At 45.9% G+C, this 12,012-nt stretch overlaps 1 protein-coding gene across 1 annotated transcript in view; it reads right to left on the reverse strand.

Annotated features, from left to right (window-relative positions):
- RFTN1 (raftlin, lipid raft linker 1) overlaps window positions 1-11,300 on the reverse strand; it is a 92,471-nt gene extending 81,171 nt beyond the window's left edge. Inside the window, exons 1-2 of the mRNA XM_068674306.1 lie at window positions 11,169-11,300; window positions 2,128-2,283 (exon numbers count right to left, since the gene is read on the reverse strand). Of these exons, the coding sequence (XP_068530407.1) occupies window positions 2,128-2,272 (145 nt within the window). The 5' untranslated portion in view covers window positions 2,273-2,283; window positions 11,169-11,300. The remainder of the gene's footprint in view (window positions 1-2,127; window positions 2,284-11,168) is intronic.
- Window positions 11,301-12,012: the final 712 nt, after the last annotated feature.

Genomic DNA, 12,012 nt, shown 5'->3' on the forward strand with positions numbered 1-12,012 from the left:
CACACTCCAAATGTTCTTTTTACACAGCTGTGAGCAATTCATTTTTAGAAACATCTGAATCCATGCAGGCATAGGTGAAGCACTCATCATTAACTCTGGTTATCTGCAGAGGTTATTTCTGAGCAAAAAATATAAAGGAACCAGTGACTCTCTTGCTATTGAGAAAAACCTGGAACATCCTAACACTATGTAGGAGGCCAGGAGCCTTCATACAGCTGGTGACATGAACAGGGGGGAGCTGCAGAACCCCAGGAGCTCACAGTCATGGGTGATAGTTAGGAAAAAAAGCAAGAACCACAGCTTCCTGCCCTCCTCACCTGCCCACCTGCTGGTAGCTTCAGAGATCAGAGTGATGAGGATACAACATGCCAAATCAGAACTCAGTTGGAGCTGAACAGCTTATACTCACTGGAAGACCAAAGAATTTGATAAAAGTACTTCTATTCCCAGTCTCTTTAAAACCACGTGTCCTAAAATCCTAATAAAACAATCAAGGGCGAGTGAGGAAAGTGTACAAAATATGCTTTACAGCAAACCTACCCACTTAACTGGACTTACAAAGTCTGGGTTTAATTTTTTGCTCTGTGCCAGACATCCTCTGTGCCTCAGGCAAGTCACATGGCTGTCGGGTGTACTGGTTTCACCCACACGGTGACAGAGATACATCCTTCATGAGGGGTCAGGAGAACACACACATGAAACCTTGTGAGGCATTCAGCCAGGGCAGCAACAAGCGTCACAGAGGAGCCCATACAAGTGAGCCCTCAATACTAATTCATTGCCACTAATTCCATCTCTCTGAAAGCTGTCAAACTGTCAAGCAATAGAGACTCAGACTGTTCACTCTGAAATAAAAATAAATAAACGTGGAAGCAGCTATAATACATAAACATGGAAAAACAATTTCTCTCCAATTTGTTTGGTGCTCTCGGTCACTGCAGTGCATCCCAATTAGTGTAACAGCAAATGGAAGAGTATGAGAGACACAAAGTCTGCACAGACAAATTTCTCAGCTCCTGCACTGCCTACAAAATCACACTCCTGTCCAACCACCTACTCCAAACCTCCACTTTTTTCAAAATACAAGCTCGCTTGCAACAAGTTGTAGAAAACAACAAATTCACGTTAACCTGGGGTTGAACACACTGAACTGCACCAAGAGAGGTGTCACGTAAAACAATGTGCTAGCAACTCTTTGTCTCGCACAGAGAGAGACCTACCGCTTTGGCTTTTCCTTTGACCTGACTTGCAAAACACGAAGTAGCAGCACACTGCAGGGCAACAGCAGAGAGGCTCTAGCTGGCACCCAGCCAGCTAGCTGTAACACATTTTGGTGCTGTGTTGTTTTATATATAGCAAGAAGCAGGTCCCAGCCTTCTGCTCGAGCTTCAGATTTCCAAATGGTGTGAGGAGTAATTGCTTGTAGAACAGGCTAATTTTGAAGTGAATGAGGGCACAGGCGATGGTGTGAGCAATACTGGCAGAGATGCTCGATGTCAATCAGCAAGAGAAAAAACGGAATAGCTACGGATCGTCATGAGAATTAAAGCAGACTACTTCAGGTATCAAAAAAAGGTAAAAACCACATGAGGCTGGACCCTCACTTCTTTGATGTTTTAGATCTTCAGGGTCTCCCATTGCTCTGTTTCCACCCAGGAGTACACCTATAAGTATTTGTAACCATGTAAGAGTTATTTAAGGTAAGATTGCAAAGCTGAGAACACTAACTTTAACCTCTCAAATTACTCCTGAGGGAGCACAGAGCGCAGAGGAGGAGGAAGAAAAAACGAGTAGTAAAGTATATAACCTGCCAGACTTGAATCACTTTACCATATGAAACCTGGACAAAATGCAAATTAAGGAAATGAACTTACAGCCTTAGAGTGACAAAAAAAATGTGGGTAAACAGAATCTAAAACCTGAGAATCTACAAATACTTGTGGTTAAAAATTCACAGAAAATTCTCACTAAGATCTCTGCATGTAAACACTATGAATGAAGAGAAAGCATTTACTTAAACTAAAAGACATTTTAAAAACTATTACACACACTATTCTAAAACCATTATAGAGCAATTAACTTGCCAATTTGTGCAGAAGAAAATCTGAAGTAAAACTGTGTACTTACCATCGTTTAGTGTTGTGAAGTCCAAGAATCGATATTCATAGCTGACATCTATCTTGGTTTCTACCTGGGGCCTCTTCAACGTTGAATAGATGTTACCAGGTCGTTTTTCATCATGCTTCTCTAGTTTGTTCAACCCACAACCCATTTCAGCAGCTCCTGATGCAAACAGGCAAGGAAAGGAAAAAAGGAAAATGACTAAACGTGTTTTGTTTTTTTTTTCCTTCAAGTTTAATTCACCACAGTATAACATAATGAAGGTTTTTAGTTTTAAAAATGCAAACTACCTACAAACTATATGAAATAGTGTAATTGAATAAATGCTCAGATAGTAAATGAAGTATATACCATTCATATCAAGCCCCGGGCACGCTTTTATTTTATTGGAAAACTGACAGTTTAATGCATGTATTCTGCATCTTTCAAATGTATGCAATAATATACTCTGGGAGACACATAGTGCATTATAGAAAGTGGCTGAAAAGGCAAAATAACTTGCTAATATATGGGCTGACAACAACAATTTTTATATGAGCAGTTACTATGCTAGCACATAGTATTGTCTTTTAAACAGACCTTGGTAACATTCAAATTAACAAGATTTATAATTCAATAGACAAAGCAGGTTTGCAGAGAACTACCAGCATCTAGGAAACCACCTCATTTCCTTCCACCTTATTTTTTCGGGCTAGCCACCAGAAATAATGGCACGTTGTAGAAGACTTCATCAAAACAGAAGAGGTGCACGATCCCAGAACTGGACTAGATCAGTCTGGCTGCTTTAATAAGCTGCCCATCCCCAGCATTTTAAAGGATTACTCCTGACACTCATTTCGGCTACACGTTAAAGGTTTCTGGTTATCCTGCACGTTGTGGCTCATCTGAGTATGGCAGAACTCAGTGAAAATACCCGTGCTGCAAGGAGAAGGCAAGTCCTCTCATTCCTCTGCTGGTGTGGCTGAGGCAAATTGTTTCAGGCAGCAGTCACGATGAGAAGATGAAGACGTACCAGCCAGGCACCTGAGGTTTTCATTACAACCCACTGAACATCCTGTCTCTGCCTACAAAGAAGAACCAACACTTCTGGGAAGGGAACAGCCACCACCCCAGCAGCTTCTGTCACGAACTACCACTGCCTTTTCCTTGACACACAAGACATGGGCCTGAAGTGGAGAATGAAAAGGTAGCTCGGGTTTCCTGTGTCTCCTATGGTGTGCTTCCACAGCTTTGTTCTCCGAAGCTTTGAAACCGTCAGCAAATTTCCAGCACAAACATATCCGGAATCTACCTGCATACTTACACTCATATTGCAGTTTAATGGGTTTGGTCCCTCCATCATTATTTCCCTGTAAAGCCATCTTCAAGAAGAAATACCATATTGCTTCCTGTCTTGCTAGAAGAAATGTGCTTGAGCCTTTTCTGCCACTCCTGAGACAGCATCTCTCTGTTCCCTTCACCCCCCCACCAGCCCTTGTTTGCATTGCTCCTGTTTTCATTTCTCCATTTGTGCCCAGGTGACCGTGTGCTCAGAGAGAGACCCTACCAGTGCCTACCGAAAGCACGGTAACACTTCCCCATTCCTCCTGCAAATAAATTGGGGTAGCATTTTTCACAGCCAAGCTGCACGCACCGTTTACTGTCATCTTCCTATTAGCCAGAGAGCCCATTTATCCTCATTTGTACCCAGCATGGCTAATTGCAGAGTGCCCTATCTGCAGCAGAGATCTCTTTAACTTTGCTCTATTGCTTTACATTCCCAACCCTTACACACACCTTAATACAAAGCCACGACCAAATATATTGAAATGGGACTGACCAACACATCACACCTCAAAAAAAAACCTCCAGTAGACAGTGGAATCAGGAAGAACATTTGCTAAAACAGCCTGCAGCAGCAAGAAAATCAGGCACGCTGCTTGTGTGCCTGAACTTTGAGCATTTGGGGATTCATCCAACAGCAAACAGCCTCACCTGGTTGTTTAAGCAGAAAAGTAAGAATTACGCTGTTTTAAACACTTTTCTGTTGGAAAGCAAGGTCTGGGGAATTTTTTGATTCTGTAAATTTAAGGCTAAAAAAGCTCAGGATCCGCTTCTGTTCCTCCATCCATACTTTCTGCTAGTATTTTTGAACGCTATGATTTCTTTTTTTGTACCAACAACTACTATACAGTGTTAAAAACAATTATTTTTCATATATTTAGCAGCTTCTTCCTCTTGCCCGTGTAATGTGACTAGCACAAGCCTAAGCCATTATTTTCATGGGTAGATGTGGGCTGTACATTAACGTACCTAAGGAGATACTACGAGGATCTTCAGAGGCTGTCACGGGCCACGTCTATGCAACGCTTCACAAATAGGACTTTACACGGAAATATGAGGGAAGGATAAAAATTATAAGAGAAAAAGCACGAGATGAGTATAAATAAATAAAAAATGAGTATGTTGCAAACTTGGGGACTGAGGTAGCAGTGTTAGCAGCTGCATCGAACTCCTTCAGGTGCCAGTGATGCCCTGTAACTCGCACGCTGAGCGCCTGGGACGGCGTTTCCTCGGACGGCAGCAGGGGCCGCGAGAGAGGACCCTGGGGACTTGGCGTTTTGCATCTCAGGGAGTTCTGCATCCCTCCCTAAATTGCGGTTAGAGTGCTGGCACATCAGAGGCTGCTTTTCCAGTGCTAGCTGTGGGTGCTCTCCCTCGCTCCTCCGTCAAACCCGGCTGAGAAACGTGGCCTGCCCTCCTGGCACATCCCAGTGGTGATCTGCAATCCAACACACAAGCCATCCCCTATGGAGATACCGTGCCTCCTCCCCTGGGACTGGACCAAAAGCACGTTTTTTTACTACTAATTCACAGGGGGAATGCTTACTACAAGACAGTGATTTTCACCTTCCCACTCGCTGGCTGAAACTTCAGATACTATCCTTGAGGACAAATACTTGCCATCATTCGTTACGTATAGACCATCGTATTTATGTCACTCAGTCACACAGTGTGAGGGAAAGGACGCTTTCTTTCAAAAAGACTTGAAAGAAAGTAGAATTTCAGTAGAAAAAGTGAGTTTCACAACGCCACTATCTTTTCCACAGTAATTACGATTCAAGTGCTTCAGCACTAAGAAATAAATCTTTAGAAATAAAGTTCAGCCTTTGATAAAGGAGTCAATTAAAAAATCCAGGGATATATGAATACTTCAGGATTTCTAAAAGACATGTGATTTCTAAAGGATTTCTAAAGGATGTGTGACAGATAAGTACTGAATCGCCACATTCTGCTCAGTGCTGTCCCCACAAACTTCCTACTGGGACACTTTGTTTTATCACCTCTCAAAATCTTTTACCAGTAGTTATTCTCCTCCCGTTCCTTTGCAGCAAAGTCACTCCCGTTCAGAGTCCTTCCACCCTCAAGCCTGAAAACATCTCTTTGCTTTTTAGTCAGAGAAATCAGGTTGTCAACAGGACACAATTCACCTTCCTTAATTTTCTGCATTCAAGGTATTGAAGAGTGCTGTGAGAAACGTTTCATCATTGATGCTTTCACAGCAAATCTCCACCCACTTTAGTCCCCTTTTTCAGCAGCTGCATTGTTTTCCTATCACAGATGTTTAAAGCTACTGTACTACCTGTATTTATCCTGGCTTTCTATAGCTGCTGTGGTTCTACAGCTTTTATTCAGTATTAAAGCAAAATATGATCACTGAATAACATTCACTTTTCAGTAAAATAATTAGAAAATCTTCGAAACCGTCACAAAGCTGATGAATATTTTGGTTCTTCACTAGGTTCTAAGACAAATTTTCTCATTTTTGTCAATTTAAAAAATAATTTATCAATTCACTAATTCCATACTTAAACCAAATACCTTGAGCGATAGAAAAAGCAGCACCTAGTGAAGAATATTAACCACTGAAATGAAGATTTAGGTACAGGCTCTTGCAGCTACACGTGCTGGAAAAACTTATCCCATCTGCAGACTCACTTTTTATTGTGAATTAACCTTACGCGTACGCAATTATCTTGACGACTTCTAAAACTATTCTTGCGTTCAGGCACATGGTAAAACTAGAACTGAAACCCCGATCGAACAACAGATTTTTTAATCTGTATCTAATTTTCATTTTGCAAAGCATCAAAAAGGGAAGCAGCGATGAGTCGCAGAACAGCAGCAAAGACTACGGCCAACTAATTCCCAAGTTCGTCTTCTGGAGGACAACAAAGGCCCCACTGGCGATAGGGAAAGAACAGCTTGCTTCTGCAAACTGAGGCCAAAGTATTACCCATATTTTGTACATCCCAAGTGAATTCCCACCTTGGGAGGCACAGGATAAGCCTCTTGCTGCCACCTCCTCCTCTCCACCACTGAGCAGCGAAGAGCCCCACTCCCATGGCATATGACCTACCACTGAGTGCTGCTTCCCCATCCAAGCTTTTTACTGAAATCGGCACCACCTCCTGCCGTGAGAAGCAGTCATCAAAAAAATTACAACAATTTGTAGTCAGCAGAAGAAAAAAAAACAGTATTTCCATTTTTAAGCACCTCCGTGATCCATGAAAATGAGTGTGTTTTGAATAAAACATCGAAATTTTTATAGCTCTTCTAGAGACCTGCCAAGTTTTCAACTCATCATCTCTGAACCTAAGCTTTGTTAAAATACTTTCAGCAGCTTGGGTTTGCTTTCTCACTTCCCTAGCTTGTGTTCAAAATAGATGAAATACAGCAAGTTCAGAACCACCAGAGAACAACAACAAGCGCAGGAGAACACCATGTGGCTAACCATTTATTTTCTTGTTAATAATGGCTCGGGATGCCTCTTCAGGAGAAAAAGGGCACAAAGAAGGGAAGAAAAAAACAGCTTAACTTCTGTCTGATCTGGGGGGGTGACACGAACAGAGCTCATTTTCTTGCATGATGTATCGTCCCCTCCTTCCATGCAACTCCTAACAATTTATCTCCACGGAATAATAACGAAAATTACGCTGAAACGTAACAGAGCCACATGGCTAATGGAAGCTTGACTAGATTACCAGACCAATTTAAGGGATGCTTATCAGCTAAGTATATATTGGCCAAACAGTTTATTCCAGCTCTATCAACATTACGGAATGACTACTTACAGGGATGATTTGCAAAGGCTTCCTAAACTCTTCTTTTAAAGACATATAGGAAGGGATTCAGCTGCTTAGCATGTTGCATGAGTGCGTAGGCAAATATTGCCCAACAGAAAGAGAAGCACAAATACCTGAAATTTAAACAAGGTGAGTTTAATATTTACACTCCAATGGCATCCATAGGAGACACGCTGTGCAGGCAGATGACGTTCCTGACAGCTTGCTTGTAACCACAATTAGTGAGAAGAAGCTTGCTTGCATTAACACATTTTAAATGTTTATCGTCCAGAGCTAGCGACCTCATTTTGTAAGCTTCACCATAAATGATGATTTTTTAAATGCAGATCCTAAGTCACTGCTGAAGTTCCTTCCACAAACTACGCAACACGGCGTTCTTGTGGCGAGTTTAGCAGCTGGGAAACCAGATAACTGCCATGTATTAATAGGCTTTCTCTCCTGATTTTGGTCAAGCCCTTTCATCCTGATTCTCCCTTCCATGGGTAATACTTAGCTACCTCGCAGGGATGCTAGAAGGCTTTTACAAATAATTACAGGACTTCACATTTGTTGTGCGGTAATGAGACACACTGATTTCCTTAAATCCTCGCTCCTGCAAGCCTGACCTTTCCATTTTCAAAATAATAAGCACTTCATGCTCAGCTCAGTTCACTTGCTGGCATGTGGTCACTTAATTCTTGCATCCTCCGCAGTCTGCAAAACACTGGAGTGTTTCGTCCCCCCTACAGCCCCAAACAAACCCTGAGAGAGCTTGCAAATGATGGCTGAGTACCTTTTCTAGCATAGCTAAAGCAACGAAGCAGAAGATGAATAAGAGGGCAACAATAATCAGGCAGAGAAGCATAAATGAAGCAGAGGATTGGGAACACCAGACCTGACAAACAGGCTGTGCAGATAAACAAAGGAAGGAGCACGGTACGCTAAGATGGCCTTTGAGAGGTTCCCAGGATAAAGCCCCACTCCTGTGTTTTTCCCCTCTCTGGTTTAGCTTTGTGTGTTACCTCACCAAGGGGGAAATTCCTTACCAAGGACCTCGCTGGTCCTTTTTCCACAGTATTATCATTCAGGCAACGTTGCAAGCATATATTCAATACATATCACGATAATTTTTATCTGTGGGGCAGGAAAAGCTGTTTAAGTAGCTAACATTTACAAAGTAATTTGAAAAAGAACCTGTACTTATTTTGAAAACACAAGGAACCAGTACCATAAAGCAGACCTACCTATTTCTGGATGGCAGATCTGAGCAATCTTTTCACCATACAGTTACCGATTTGACTGGCGATATCAGGCTTTTACACGTGCAGTTGATAAGTAAATCTCCTCTTATAGAAAGGTTGGTGAAAGCATAATCCCACAGTTATTCTTTATGATTGATTTCATTTAAATGAAATGGCAGAGCAACCCAAGTAAAGCTGCAATTAAGGTTTTCAATTTCAAAAGGCAAATCTCAAAAACTGAGGGAACTCATTAGTGAGATGAACGGGACTGAAAAGTTGGAGGACTTGAACGCAGGGGAGGTCTGGAATATGTTTAAACTACAATATGAATATCTGCTGAATTTGTAACCCAAGGAGGTGACAAGAGAATTCCTAAGAAGGTTTCCAGACCTAGTGAGATGAATTACCTAATAAAGAAGGAAAGGTAGAATAAGCAAAAGGCTTTCAAGGGATGGGAAAAAAAGCTCAGCAGAGGAAACTACAGTCTCAGATCAAGAAACACCAGCGTAAAGTGAAATGTGCCAGAAGTCAAGCTCAGTTAGACAGGCTAAAGATACCGCAACTAAACAGAAGCAGAACTCAAATCAGGAGGAGTAATTTGTCTCAAACCAAGAGCTCTGAAAGAACTGTCGTAATGAAACGCAGATTCAATTGCTAGAATTAAAAACAAACAATTGCACCAGCTATGGTACCGTCTCCCCCAGAGACGAGAGAACGTAGTGCCTGCATGAAAGCAGAAGGAAAACATCATTTGGTCACTTTGGCCCGTTGCTAGTCTAGCCTCAGGAGCTTGCTATGCTTTGGGAAACTTTAAGAAGGAAACAAAATGATCTATGGGTAAATACCATACGGGTTCAACAAAGTTAGAACTGAGAAGTGTCATTCTCAAGTCAGGAAGAAAGCACAGTCCCAGTGCGTGGCACGTCAAATAATATGCCACAGTGGTAATGGGACTTTAACAAAATATTATGAGGCACTATTGGTTTTTCCATGGTGTTCACAAGGCTGACCTCGGGTACAACTCTGCTGCCCCGAAGAACGCCCACCACTTTCCTTCTTCTCACTTCCCCTGGGCCTGCAGGTACCCGGGCCACCTCCGCAGGCTCCCTGCCCACTGCCGCCAGCTCTGTCTCGAGAATCAACGCTGCTCTGTACGTGGGAGGGAGAAGAGCAAAGAGGTAACTGGCAGAGGTGTAAGACAAGTGCTGTGCTGGCCTCGGAGAGCAATCCGAGAACGGTGGGTTCGTGGGAGAACCTTGCTCCTAACCCTACCCACACCACCCGATGACGTTACCCAAAAGATTTAATATTCGGTCGTATCACAACGCAGTGATATCGCGATGCTTTCTTTCAGTACAGCAAAAGATCCAGATGGTTCCTCTCACTTCTACAAAATACTTGTAGGTGGGGTGTTTCTGGTAAAGATAAAGAAGCGTTAACAACACTGGATGAAGCACTGGGAATGTTTCTTCTGCAATTCCACGGCTGCAAACGTTCGAGCTGCCTTCAGGTGAAGACGGAAGGCTGCTGGGATGCTAAGAAGGACTAGGAAACTACTCTGGAAAACTTATGAGGAAACCGAAGCAGCTAACATCTATTGCCTAGAAAATTAAAGACTGAATGGGCCTGACAGGAGCACGCACAGGAATGTTAGGTACGAATCCAACCCTCCTTTGAAGTGAATCCCACAACACCCTGAACCCACGGAAATCAGGCAGTTAAAACAGATGCGTCCTGCGATGTATGCACAGCAGCTTCAAGGACAGTGAGTAAAACCATGGCAAGACACAGACCTGACAGTCCCACGCTTACTGCCTCGGGCTAGTTTGCCACAGAGTACGACCCCAGCAAACTGATTTGGGGTAAAGGCAAAGCGGAGCGTGGAGCCAGCTGGGAAGTTGTGGGATCCCAGATGAAGCTGGGGGAAGAAATAAGGGAAGTATGATTTCTTTTTTTATATATATATATATATATATTTTAAATACATACGTCACCAATTTTGGTTTTTACGCTCCAGCAGGCCGTGGCTCCTGCTTTGGGGCTTTTCCACCCGCGGTCACTCGGCCACCACGACCTGGCAGCGACGCGGTGCCCGCGGGGATTTAACCCCGGCCGCTCGCAGGCTGGGGGAATGCCAGCGCTCGAGTGGTGGAAAGCCCCTTGCCTCGTGTAACTGGCTTGAGGTTAAGTTAAATTCCTAAAAGAAGCGTTCAACCCGCGACTATCTTTTTTTCCTTAGGGAGAAAAAAAAAAAAAAAAAAAAACAGACATTAAACACACAAATGTGACCGCTGCTATTGCGAAAAGGAGCAGCGCTGCCAGTAACTTTTCCCTTCCACACCAGAAGCTGAAAGGAATGGGTTCCTTAAAAATAAACCCTAAAAGCACAGGGACAAAAAGGTTCCCCGTGGATTTGGGGACGGGTCGCGTCCCGGCAGCGCCCTGTGCCGCTAACTCCGGGAGCACAACTCGCTCCCTCACAGCCCGGCCAGGTGAGCCCAGCCCCGGGCGGGCAGCAGGCAGCCCCCACCTGCCCCCACACCCCTCCGGGGCAGCCCCACAGCCCCCACAAGCCGCCCCTAACCCTGCTTTGGGGCAGCACACGGCCGAGCCCGACCCCCCCGGGGCGCTGAGGCGGCGGGCAGGGAGCGCCCCCCCCCCCCCCCGGCCAAGTTTCCCCTTCCCCTGCGCTCCCCGGTACCTGGGACGGGCGGCGGGCGAGGCGCAGCCCGGCGGTGCTGAAGGATGCCCGGCGGGCGGGGACGGCCGGCCCCGCTGACAGCGCTTCCTCCTCCTTCTCCTCCTCCTCCTCCTGCCCGTGCCCGCCCGCCCTGCTCCGGGGCCGCTCCCCCCTCGGCGCCGCCACAGGGAGGTGCCGGGGCAGCGCCGCTCCGCCCGCCGGCCCCGCTGCCCGCCGCCAAGTTTGCCCGGCCCGGGCAGGCGGCTCCGTCCCGCTCCGTCCCGCTCCCAAAGCCGGGGTCCGGCCCGGGGCCGCGGCCACTTCCTCTTCCTCCGAGCCCCGCCGGGGCCGGGGCAGGGGCAGCGGCGCCTCCCGGCCCGGCCCGGCCCGGCGGTGGCGGGGCTCCGCCGTGCGGCCGGGGCTGCGGGCAGGAGGCAGCGCCCGCCTGAGGCAGCGCCCGCCTGAGGCAGAGCTCCCCCTCCACACACACCCCCCCCAGGCCCTCCCTTCCCCGCTGTGGCTCTGTCTGTCCGTCTGTCTGTCCCGTTTCAACACGTTCCTGGTCCCCGAGCCCGGCCAGGTGCCACAGGGCAGCAGCCCAGCCCTAAGGCTTGCCAGCTGCTGCCCGCTCCTCAGGGAACAGCAGCACATCTCGTCGCCTCCTCCAGGTCCTCACACCACATGGCAACTGCCACCAGCTTTTTACCCATCTGGTTGGCCACCCACCCAAACTACAGCCATCTAAGCAGCACTGTCACCTTCCCAAAACTGCCATGGCACCCACAACCCTGGCCCTGGTCTGCAATCCACCCCCTCTATGACAGAAAGCACACAGGTGGCACGCTGTAAGATGCTTCCAGACACA

The sequence above is a fragment of the Anas acuta genome, chromosome 2 (assembly GCF_963932015.1).
Source record: "Anas acuta chromosome 2, bAnaAcu1.1, whole genome shotgun sequence".
Taxonomy (NCBI): Eukaryota; Metazoa; Chordata; class Aves; order Anseriformes; family Anatidae; genus Anas; species Anas acuta.